Source organism: Polyodon spathula, chromosome 9, assembly GCF_017654505.1.
Source record: "Polyodon spathula isolate WHYD16114869_AA chromosome 9, ASM1765450v1, whole genome shotgun sequence".
NCBI lineage: Eukaryota > Metazoa > Chordata > Actinopteri > Acipenseriformes > Polyodontidae > Polyodon > Polyodon spathula.
In genome coordinates, this window is record NC_054542.1 from 483133 (window position 1) to 496304 (window position 13172).

Below are 13172 nucleotides of genomic sequence, written 5' to 3' on the forward strand. Positions count from 1 at the left end.
GCATAAGCAGGGATAAAAAGGTTGATAACATGTTCATGCACCAAAATAAAATAATTTAAAAAATACACAATTGCACTGTTTATTGCATCAATTTATATTTCCCTGATATGCCTTTTCTCAGTTCAGAGTTTAATGAATCGGGTCTTCAGCCTTATAAGACATTTCAGATGAGACTCATCTTATCATTTGCTTTGCTGATCACATGATGATTCTACTGTGCAAATCCTTTCCATACAAATCTTAAAAGGCATAACCAGGACACAATTATTCTCCTGATAACCACAGTTATTTCTACAACATTTTCATTATTTAATTATTATGAGTTTGGAAAAGTCAGTGTTTATTCAAAGTCATACAAAGAGAAAAAAAAAATCTTACAACATAATTTTACATGACCATAGCTATTTGAATACTTTTGTAAAAACACTACCATATAGTATTTCCAAAAATACAATTTAATAAATATCTGTCATTATAAAACAAAACATAAATAAGATTTCAATATGCAACTAAAACACTGATTTACAATTACATAGAGTAAAATAGCTTCATTAATATTAGGTCATTAGTTCAATTATTGTGCTGGCTTTTGTCCACCATCTTCTCAAGTTCTGCTACCCAATCGAAAACTGATTCTTCTTCAAAGTCACTGAAAGTTACAAAAAAGAAAGCTGTCCTCAGTGTTGAATACAAACAAATGCATACATAAAATGCATCAATAAATCTTATAAAGCAAATAATTAAACTTCAAAAATATATAGACCTTCTGGAGAGATATTTGACTATTACTCAAGACTTACTGGATACAGAAGCAAATGCCAACAAAGCACCTACACCGAGCCCTCCATCATACAGTGTCTGTCAGATCTGCTATCTTGCAACCAACTTTGAAGAAGGTAGTGTAATTTTAATATATTACAGGGCACGTTAGGGGTGCTTTTTGAATAACAAACTAATCTGCACATTTACACAAATGTGGACCTATATATGATGTCTATTTGTCCAAACCCTCTAGCCACAAAGACTTGTAAACATCAGTACTTTTTTGTTTGAATTACTCACGTGTCCTCATCATCAGATCGTGGCTCTAGCCTGGCTGAATCTACAGTTTCTTCCATGTCACCATCAGTGTCATCTGCTCCCACATGTGACAAGGGACCATGGAGCAACTCATGTGAATCTTGATGGGGGAAAAAATTATAGGTAGGGGTTTAACTTTAAATTGGAATAGATTACAGCATGTAAACAATCAATTCCTCATATAACTTAGAAGTACCATATGATATGGAATTACAGTAAAAACCTCCCCAAAACATTAAGTAAAAAACAGCTTCTACATTAAAAAATTACCGTATTCCTTTGCATTTAAGACGTACTTTTTAAATGATTTTTCTTCTCAAAAATGGCCCACGTCTTAAGTTCGAGTATAGTGATGATGGTATTAAATTCTCCAACAAAAGACATGACTACCTGAGTACACAAACAACCACATGACTAGATGCCAAGAAAAGACGAACAAAAACCTTACTATCCGATCTCGAATCATCCATGACATACAGGCAGCCATTGTCAAAGAAGCATCATTAGCTTCCTGAGGAATTTGAAGAGAAGCTTTTACAATTTCAGCGTTTCATTATTAGGCTCAGTTCTAACAAAGGGTACCAGCTTGGACAGATCAGAAATGCCACAGACTGCCTCCATTGAGGCGCAACTGAGGTTGTATCTTTGTAAATACATGTTTATTTGATGTTTTATTTTTTCCTCAAATTGATGGTGGGAAAACTTATATTTGAGGGCATTGTAAATTCGAAGGAATGATACTAATAATGCATAACACACAGTTCTCTGATTGTAAGGTTGAAACGCCATACATTAAAAGTTACCAGATCATATAGCTTTGGTGGGAGTACGTGAATTAATAATTTAACACACTTGTAAGTACAGTATTGTTACTATTCCAATTTTTATAGTATATCCAAACAAATTTAAAAATATCAGGACAACTGTTTATGTACCTGTATTCACTAAAATGCTCTTTTGTCTTTGAGGTTACTAAACTTAACGGAATTCATGACTAATCAATTAACAAAAATGTAATTGATTAAACTTAACTTGCAATTAATCTTAAGCTTTTAAATCGATTAAAACCCCAGCTATATGCTTACAAAACATATATTTATTCATATTTCTCAATCTTTAAAAATAATCAGGTATAAAATCAATAATAATAAGCTTTATGCAGTACTGTACATTGCAGTATGAAAATATCACAGATAAATGTGTTTGCATTTATGCAAAGCCATAAATATTTCATAAATGGGACCTTCCATTTCTAACCCACCTGGTTTATGTATGATATACGTTTTAAAGGCAAGATTCAGGTTTGCATTCTGTAGTATATTTAGGAGTTTTTCTGGCGATTCCTTGACCCACTGTTTCCTAGGATTGTTACTGATGCAATAAACCACATCGCCTTCTGTGTGGAAATCATAGACAAGCAAAGAATCAGTTACTGCAATAATGTCTGCACTCGTCTTGACATTTCCCATTGCACATTTTTGGGGTAAAATGAAAAACAATTGGTAGTAAATGGATAACATAAGAGGAGGTTTTGCTTATTAAAATATATTGATATGAAGATTCTTCTAAGAGAAAAAGTGTACAATCCTAACATGTTCGATAACCAGGAAAACTTCTGGATTCACAGAGTTAAGACTTTATTTTCCCATGGACTCAACCTGGAAGACAATGCATCATTTTACCTCAGATCTGTCTAAATCACAGTGTTCTTCAAAGTTAATATCTAAGTCCCTGTGCAACATTCAAACTTAAACAACATCAGTCTACCTAGCTATTGCTACCAAGCTATCTGAAGAAGGCGAAAGCTGAAACACTAGCTAATTACTAAAATAGTAAATGTCTTGTTTTTAAGTATATCCTGTGAGGCATTTGAACTGCACTCCACTCTCTCGGATAGGTGTCCGTGCTCCTTGTACTCCCTCTACCTCAGTATGAGGATACAGATGTGACTGTATTAATACCAGCATTGTCCGCAGGCTCCATTGTTCCAGATGAAATGAGTGCTGCATTCTCCAGGGTGTGCAGAACACTATTTGAGGGGCCTTCACCCCACTTCTTTCTGGGGATGCCTTTTGAAGCTTCAGGGAATATTACATGAGGTCCAGCTGGGGTCACTAGAAACATAAAGATCTTGTATTACACCATTGTGACACATGACTACAAGATTTTTAAAAAGTAAATACTTCAGTGCATGGGGTTGTGGGTACCTGTATATGTCTTTGATTTTTTGGGTATCAGCAATACTTAATTAAGAAACCGTATTACCTTCCATTTCGGAAGTGGTTTCTTCGAGGGTTTTCTCACTCAAAATCCTGGCGACCTTTTCACCATCACCTTTTTTCCACTTGCTCACCTGCTCTTCGTTCTGATTAAAAGAAAAGCAGAGTTGGTGTTTGACTGTAAAGCATTTCAAAAACTTTCTAAAAAACTAAACTGAATCAGTACAAAAATAGTTAACAGGCAATTCCCAACATTGATAAAATTGTTATTTAATACCTTTATGGTGGTGTTTGTGTCATGTGCAGGGTCATTTGGGGGACCTGTGAGGAAAAAAGTTAAATACATTCACATTTTGAAAGTGTCAGTTATCAATTTCAAACTGGGATGTCGATTTTGAAACCTGAGGCCCATGCAAGTTGCTTCACTGTGACTGAGACAGCTGCTGCCAAACTAGTGCAAGCAACTTGGAACTAAGTAGAACCTCAGAGTTACAAAGTTTTCAATGGTTTTAATAAATGTGTCCACCTGCTATCTACACATTCAATCTGAAGAAAAACACAAGGATGCAGCACAGTAATGCAATACTCATGTTGTTGTGGTTCTTAAGTCTTTAAGTGGAACAAGGAAAACTTAAGCTACTATTGAAATTGTAACTGAAGAAAAAACACAGATTTAAACGTTGGATTTAAACAGTCACTCAGTCTCCTTTGGCTTAAAAATAAAATCCAACATGTGTGCTTTGTTTAAAAATAAAATGTTCCTATTAAAATTGACCAAACTTGCTTTGAAATCTGCCTCACCTTTGCCTGGTTACAGTTGGTGCAGTGATTTTTGCTTATAGGAGCGCCTATCTAGTTGCATTGCATGCATGGTGGAGTGATTGCATACTTTTGGGTGAAAGTGGTCAGTTCATTAAGTGTGGTTTTCGTAACTCTACTGGTTCTACTGTAGTTGCCTGAGATAAAACACAAATACATTGCTGTAATTCTATATTAAAGACAAAAACACTCTTCTTACCCCAGTGTAAAAGTCAATAAACAAGCCGTATCTTTATTTTTTGGAATACCTGTTGTTGCTTTAAGTTTTCCGTTGGGATTTTCAGGTTTCCTTTCCAGTTTTTCACATTCCACTGCGTTAAATACCTGAAACACAATGCAGGAACTATGGCTCAGGACTTTCTTTTCATAATTTTTTTGTATAAAAGGCAAACAGCACCATACATTTTGAACAATGACTAAACAATTAAAAACGCAGACCTGCAGACCTAAGGAATTTTGCTCTCATTGACTTGCACTGTGTCTATGCTCGACCATGTATCGGCATTCTGCCTCCAACACACTGCTTTTTGTTGGAGCTACTTGTAGAAACATACCTCAAGGGGTAAATACTTTTTAATGAGTTTGGACACACGGTGCCGGGTGAGAATATTGCTGATAGAAGGACGGTCCTTTGGGTTTATTTTAAACATTTGCTTTATCAAGTAATGGAGCTCATAGGAGTAGTGAGGAGGAAGTGGTGGGTATGACCCCCTGCATATCTTCAGGATCAGACTCTTCCAGCTGTTGGCCTGAAACTGGTATTACAAAGAAAAAGGCAAAGGTGAAAATGCAATTAGGCATAACACTTACACTGTTTGAGTTACCCACGATTGTTTGTGAATACAATCCCCAGGTGTTGAGAAGTTGTTTTATAAAGAAGCCCACATTTTCAATAACTTCAGTTTACTTCAGTTACATTTTTGTGGGTTTTACCAACAGCTACAATTTATAACTTCTTTTGAGCGGTGTTTTGATGCAGCCCCTATTCACGGTCCTCTAACAAATGATATCCAGCTCATGAATGCTATGCAGCTCACTGACTGGCTAGATCTGATGACATTATTTATAATAGATTGTAAAATTCATGAAACTTACAGGATGCTTCAGGGTACAGAGCTCATACAGGACACAGCCAAGAGACCACACATCACTGGAAGTAAAACACACACGTTGTTTACTTCACCCAATGAGTTATGAACAGAACAGCCCTCTAAAGCTTACAGGCACTTGGGAATCTTGAAACTGGATCAAGCGATCAAGTTTAAAATCATACCTAGACACACATTTTAAAAATGTCTTCACTGACAAAAACATTTGTTTCGGTATATAATAGCATTATTATCCTCAACAGCAACAATTACTTTAGTCAATTGTCCTTTGGTTCAGAACCTCTAAGTTAAATAAAATTCAATTTCGGTTTGAAAGGCCATTTCTTATTGTTTTCACCAAGTACTTTTATTGTTAGGTAATTCGTTAAAAAAAAACAGGGATGGCCATAGTAGACAACAGAGCGATCAGTATCACGATAAAGTAGATCACTTTGACCTCCAGCGTATACAGACCTAGACAGATGGACAAGCACTTCCTTAGTATCTCTCAGTAACTTGTAATAAATAATGTTTCATACAAGTTTAATCACAAATTGATAATCGAGAAATATATGTCAAACTCCGGCACCTCCACTATAGTACATAACAAGGGATCTGCATCTCAAGAACCAAAACAACAGTGATCTTTCTAAAAAGCTAAAGTTGTGCCATGTTCGGCACTTACCTTTTATTGTTGTACGGCTTGCTGTCCCAAATTTCTGGAGAAACGTAATAAGGAGTTCCAATGTAAGTGCATGCGTAGGCCTCGGGACTAAAAAATGAGGGATATGACAAGAACCGTTTACAGGATAAATAAAACAGTACAATGCAACACATTAATTCATGATGTTACAAATATAATAGATACATGTATTCCCATGCACTAGCACATAACCTGTAGAAAACAGTTTAAAAATGTTATTTCCATACCTGTTCAGAATGCAGGCAGATCCAAAATCTCCTAGTTTGATTGTTCCTTTATCTGTGAGAAAAATATTCTGCATAAAACAAAGCAAAAAATTAAGGTAGCGTTTCAGTTTTTGCAGGTTGTGTATGCATATGCACTTGCCATAAATCAGCACGTAGCAGAGTATAACCTTTTTATGAGCTCTAAAAAATACTCGTCAAAAAGCCCCAAATACCCCGCCCCCCCAAACAGCATGCTCAGTCTCTTTAGAGACAAGACACTATGGGGTGATAAATCATACAGCATTAATACAGTGTCAATGAAATACTGGCAGCAGCATTACATATTTGAATAATTAAACAGACTCCTAGATGTAGTTATATTTAAATACCTTGGATTTGAGATCTCTGTGCAACACCCGCTGCTCATGTATGTACTTTGTACCAAGACAGATCTGGGTAAACCAGTTTAGTATCTGGAAATAAATCTTCAAGTTAATTCAAGTAATGTGAGAATGGACAAAATATGTGAAACAAATGTGTCAATAAGCAGTCAATCCCAAACCAACATCTGCCTCTCTGCACTGGGCTGTTACAGTACCACATTATTTTTCTTTATTGAAGTGTTTGTTTGAGGAATATTAAAATAAAGAAGTTAACATGGACCAGAGAGGCATCTGTTAATAAATCAATTTTAAAAAATACCAATTTGTAATTGTTTACCATATCTTCAGGGAATAGCGATCCTTTCTGCCATTTAAGCTTTTGCATTAGATCTCCACCAGCACAAAACTCCATAACAATGTAAAGGTGGCCTTCAGCTATAGGAGAAAGAAAAGAGAGAGACTATCTAACTCTAGATGAACCTAGATAGTCTCTGCACTCCTTTCAGTCTCTGTAATCCTGCATCAGTCCATTTACGAGAGCAAGTTAACAAGCGTTACACAAAACCATGCAACGTTTGCAAGATATCAATTCCATTACCTTTGCCGTGTCCCGTGTTGTCTGCATCGTAGCGTTATATTTGTAAATATATTGCAGACTCTTTTGAAATCTGTATTCACACCTCATGGGTCATAAATGAACTGGGCAATACATTTCCAGTAACATCCACAATTCTAGTAGCATCTATACATAAATCTAATCCTAACCTTTAATCAGAATTTTACCACAACGAAATGGTAAACTGACAATTGTATTATTATGCTGTATACAACAGATGCATTAAAGTGTGGATGTTCCCACTGCATTCACCACCAGACAACATGGACCTCAGTGTGTTTTACATGCTAGCCAATGAAAAAAAAACTATACACTTCCAGTTTGCAAAGGGTAAATAAAAAATACATATTTTAAGCTTATAAAGTTTGACTTAAAGGCACTATATACAACCTGGAACTAAATTCTAGAGTAAACGGGCACAAATGTTAAATACTGTACAAGAGCATCCAACTAAAAGGTGTGAATCAATACACACAATAAACCCAACACTGAATGCAAGATGTACCAACAAGAGGGAGTTAAACGCTACATAGTAACTGTTGAAAATACACTTCAAGATAGGTTTAATTTATCATTCTAAATGGCAGTATTAAGGTCTGAAATCATTTGCATCATTAAAATAGACCCCTGAGGGTTTGAAGTAGAGGGTCAGATGGCTTACCTTCAAATGATTCTCTGAAGGCAACAATATTAGGATGTTTCATTTTAGCCAAAAGTATTGCTTCATTCCTGGAGCTCTGTATTCCAGATTGAGTCTAAATGGAACATTTAAAAAGAAGAATACTATAAGCAGTTAAAGTTTTACTTGTCACATTAATAAAATATAAACACAGCCTTATACGTTATCATCAGCACAACCAACTAGAAATAAACAACCTGAGAATACCTAAGAGCTCTTAAATTAAATCCCTTTCAAACAAGACCTACTGTAACTCATTTTATATTGTTATGCAGTTTTCAATGGCAGAGGCATGTGTTTCTATAGTTAAAAAGAACCCTTGAGTAATGTAAACAATCAAAGCTATGGAAGAATGTGGTAAACACACATCGAGGTGTAATATTTGACTGTGAAATGTACATTACTATGGGAAAGCCACATTGGCTGTCATTTATAAAAACATTAAAGAGTACTGACGGTGATGGATTTGCAAAAAAACTGTTGTTAAAAATAAAAACTGATCCTAACGTTACCTTTGGCAGCCTAATTTCTTTCAAGACATATTTTTCACTTTCCTTCGTGGGTTGCACCAAAAGAGCTTGTCCAAAGGACCCTTCTCCGATAACTTTCAAGACTGTGTAACAATCCATTTTCAGGCTGCTTACCTAAAAGTACAAATTGCATTCAACTAGCTGCTATTGGGTTTCTTTAGTGTTGCTCAGGTGAAGGAGAAAAGTTCAACATTTTGATGATCTTTTGATTAGTTAAAAGCTATTTAGTTAAACATTAAGTTTATTTTTGCCCAGTCATCAGCAAGGATTTTTTCTGAAGATTGAGCACCCCTTCCCAGAAAAACAAAAAAGAGTTTCCACTGTAGTCTTGCTAAAACACCATACACAGTCAAAGTGAAAACAAAAGGGGTGTACTGTAGAAAAGTGACCTTTGTCTCCATAGGTTGGTGATTATAACTTATCTATTTGTTTTATTCCCTCCTTATCCGGTATGTAGTATGATCATCAGAATTTGCTTCTTGATCTTTAAACATAATCAAATAGCCTTACCAGTTAAAAAACAGCACAGTTGATATAACATGACATCTCTTTTAGATGTTTGAAAAATGCCACAGTAGTTATACCACAATAATTATGCCGGTGTACCCTAAAGATTACCAATGGTTCTTACAATACATTTCCCTTGTGCAACTGTATTGTCTATATGCCATTGTCATTGTGATAGAAGATAAAGATTGTTAATTCCATGAAAGAAAGAAAAAAACTGAAACTTACACTTCAATTTACAGTGATAATTTATACTATATTATTATATGTATATATATATATATATATATATATATATATATATATATATTATATATATATATATATCTATATATATAATTATATAATATATATATATAATATTACTAAACAATAATTCGTAACACTGCTTTAGAATACTTATAACGCCCAAGAATAAGAGTGATGTAAGCTTTGTTTTTACAGCATTACATATTTAAATAACAATTACATGGCAAAACAAAACACGCCAAATTGCGGTCAGCAATAACTCAAAGCAAGTGCTTGCGTTTTAAAAAATGAAAAAGCGGTATAGTTATACTGTGTTGAGGTTGGATGCATACTCTACACACACCACTGTAAATCTTCAAAGAAAAGCTGCCTGGCTTTCTTAAATCCGCACAACCCCACCGGAAAACTCGGCTCCTTGCGTGCTTGACTTTGAATCACAAAGGTTAATAATATTCTGCATATTCAAAATATTATCCTTTTTTAGTTCCAGAACTGTTTCGAAATTGGTAGTTATTTATTTCAATCGAAATAACACGGAAGTCAAAGAACCTACCCGTGTTGCATACTGGGATATGTATTGTTTCTCTGCACACTAATCTGCAGTCCCTTGCACAGATTGGGAGACTGCCATGTTGCCATAGATACAGGCATCTGTGCAAATCCTGACACTGCAGCTGCATTGAACCACACAAAGAAAGTTGGGGATCATTCAGTAGCCAGAGCGCTAAAGACTGTTCTGTAACGTTTTTTATTGAACGCTCCGTAACGTTAGCGATCACTCTCAGTAGTTGACTTTGTGGGCGTGTCAAATGGCAGAGGTGAACTACTCGTGTGTGCGGTCACATTTGACCAAAATATCTGTGTTAAGTACATTATTGCCTATGCTTGTAGTCATTGTTAATGTGTAAATCTTGTTTGCATTAAAAAAAGTGACGTTTTTCGTACGTTTCCACACGTACAAGAAGTAAACCGTCTTATGTTTTGTAATGGCTGCACACATTTATAAATGTTATTGTAAATAAATATAAACTTTGGTCACATACGTTACTAAAGACTACTTTTTTTTTTTTTTTTTTTTTTTTTTTTAAGGGGAGAGTGAGTGAATAACTTTATTATTATTATTATTATTATTATTATTATTATTATTATTATTATTATTATTATTACAGTTAATATTAGTATTATTAAAATAAAACGTGACCTGGGACACAGGCTACCTGGAATTTTGCTCGTTCCATCCCAAAAATTAGCTTTAAATGCAGCGCTACAAAAAAGCGCTCTGCTTATTGAACGCACTGGTATATAATATATTGCATGCATCTTATACAAATAAATGAACTGATGCATGCATCCAAGCACAGAAACACAATGTCTGGTATTACCAACTAACGGTTTATTTCGGAGGACTGTGATGAATGGGTTCTCTATATTCAACATGTCAGACAGTAGGGACCCGTTTTCGGTTTAGCTTATAGTAGTTCACTGTGAAACAAGTAAGCGGTCCGGCATGCACATTTAAATGCTTCCAAATAGGATCAATCATAATATATTATTTTAAGGAACATGAGTGGTTTGTGTTTTTTGGTCAAGATAAAGTGAATTAAGGAGAAGCAGAATTTGCTAAAACCAAACTAACTTGCAGCTGTGTACAGCTTCATAGCGTGAAGTGGTAGTAAATTATAGTATTTAAACTGTGGTGAGGTCATATAGCTATAAAAAGTGTAAAGAAAAGGGCATTTATGTCAAGATATGTTGCTAATTATCACCCATGTTTTTGCTGTGGTGTATATTCTTGCTTTGATGAAATATGTTTTAGTTTTCAGTAAACTGTTCGACAAAGATGCATGCATCCACTCTATTAGAATGCACCAAACTAAAAAAATGTAATAAACAGACACCAATAAATCACTGAATATGTTGATGAGACACTGCAGCTTTAAATTGGGCATATATTGAAAATGACATCAGCAGGGTGGGGGTGAGGTGTAATGTGATCATGTAACAATTAACTGTCCTGTAAATTCCCAGTAGTTTTATTCAATTACCAGACAGTCTGGAACAAAAACACCACGTTTTTAATGAATCAACAAACAGTGTAGCAGGCAGTGAAGCAGAGCTGACAGTATAAAGGTTTAGATTTTCACAAGAAGAAAACGTTTATGGAACTGTTGTGATTTGCTGTTGGGATAGATGCTGATTCCATGACACCGAGATTTACTGAGTAAATGTAATTTCTTTCATTCTGTTAAGAAATGACATTTGCTCAGTAGTCACAAATCACTGCTGTCTGGCAGTTCTGGAGCTGTATTTCAAACATTTACAGTGGCTCTCAAAAGTATTCACCCCCCTTGGACTTCTCCACATTTTATTGTGTTACAACATGGAATCAAAATGGATTTAATTAGGAGTTTTTGCCACTGACCAGCACAAAAAAAGTCCATAATGTCAAAGCGAAAAATAAAATTGTTCTAAATTAATTACAAATATAAAACTGAAAGTAATTGATTGCATAAGTATTCACCCCCTTTGCTATGACACACCTAAAGAAGCTCTGGTGCAACAAATTGTCTTTAGAAGACACATAATTAGTTGAATGGAGTCAACCTGTGTGCATTTAAGGTGTTTCACATGATTTCAGGCTAAATGCACCTGTCTCTGGGAGGTCCCACAGTTGGTTAGGATATTTCCTAACAAAAACTACATCATGAAGACAAACGAACGTTCAAAGCAAATCCGGAATAAGGTTCTTCAAAAGCACCAATCAGGTAGGATATAAGAACATTTCCAAGGCATTGAATATCCCCAGAAGCACAGTGAAGTCCATTATTAAGAAATGGAGAGTATGGCACAACTGTGAATCTGTGTAGAACAGGCCATCCTCAAAAATTGAGTATCCGGGCGAGAAGGGCACTAGTTAGGGAGGCCACCAAGAGGCCTATGGCAACTCTAAAGGAGTTACAGTCTTCCACGGCTGAGCTGGGATACACTATGCATACAGCAACAATAGCCCGGGTGCTTCACAAAACTGGCCTTTATGGGAGAGTGGCAAAAAGAAAGCCATTGTTGAAAAACTCACATCAAATCTCGGCTAGAGTTTGCCAGAAGGCATGTGGGAGACTCTGAGACCAAGTGGAAGAAGATTCTATGGTCTGATGAGACCAAAATAGAGCTTTTTGATTGTGATGTTTGGCACAAGTCTAACACTGCACACCATCCTGAGAACACCATCCCTACCGTGAAGGATGGTGGAGGCAGCATCATGCTATGGGGATGCTTCTCTGTGTCAGGGCCTGGAAAGCTCGTGCAGATAGAGGGCAAAATGGATGCGGCAAAGTACAAAGTACAGAGAAATCCTGGAGTCCTGGAGGAAAACCTGCTGAAGTCTACAAGAGACCTGGGACTTGGGAGAAGATTCATCTTCCAGCAGAACAATGACCCCAAACATACAGCCAAAGCCAGACACGAGTGGCTTAAAAACAAAAAGGTCAATGTGCTGGAGTGGCCCAGTGAGAATATGTGGAACAAGTTGAAAGTTGTTCACCAAAGGTCCCCATCCAACTTGACAGAGCTTGAGCAATTTTGCAAAGAATGGGGAAAAATTGCAGTGTTCAGATGTGCAAAGCTGGTAGAAACTTATCCAAATAGACTCATGACTGTAATTGTTGCCAAAGGTGCCTCTACCAAATATTGACTCAAGGGGGTGAATACTTATGCAATCAATTATTTTCTGTTTTGTATTTATAATTAATTTATAACAATTTGAAGATTTTATTTCTCACTTTAACATTATGGACTTTTTTGTGTTGATCAGTGGCAAAAACTCCTAATTAAATCCATTTTGATTCCATGTTGTAACACAATAAAATGTGGAAAAGTGCAAGGGGGGTGAATACTTGAGAGCCACTGTATAACTAACACCTCTGTTAAAACAAAATCTATAAATAACAGTAGCCTACTATATACTGTAGAATGCTCGATAGGTCTCAGTGATCGATTTGATTTTATTGGTTTGTGAAGGAAAGTCTGATTATCACCAAGACCCATTATGTTTCCTATATACTATAGGATGCACCTTCATGATCTCATAAGAATA

The 13172-nt window shown here is 35.7% G+C and overlaps 1 protein-coding gene across 1 annotated transcript; it reads right to left on the reverse strand.

Annotated features, from left to right (window-relative positions):
• Positions 1 to 319: 319 nt before the first annotated feature.
• On the reverse strand, positions 320 to 9634 carry LOC121321351 (serine/threonine-protein kinase Nek3-like). Its single transcript, XM_041260249.1, has 16 exons — positions 9423 to 9634; positions 8306 to 8437; positions 7776 to 7869; positions 6836 to 6933; positions 6505 to 6588; positions 6137 to 6204; positions 5892 to 5978; positions 5214 to 5268; positions 4673 to 4873; positions 4367 to 4442; positions 3577 to 3620; positions 3346 to 3445; positions 3042 to 3194; positions 2342 to 2476; positions 1063 to 1180; positions 320 to 649 (listed from the first exon to the last, which is right to left on the reverse strand). The coding sequence occupies exons 2-16, from the start codon at positions 8420 to 8422 to the stop codon at positions 571 to 573; spliced, it is 1509 nt and encodes a 502-aa protein (XP_041116183.1). The 5' UTR covers positions 8423 to 8437; positions 9423 to 9634; the 3' UTR covers positions 320 to 570.
• Between the last annotated feature and the right edge of the window lie 3538 nt (positions 9635 to 13172).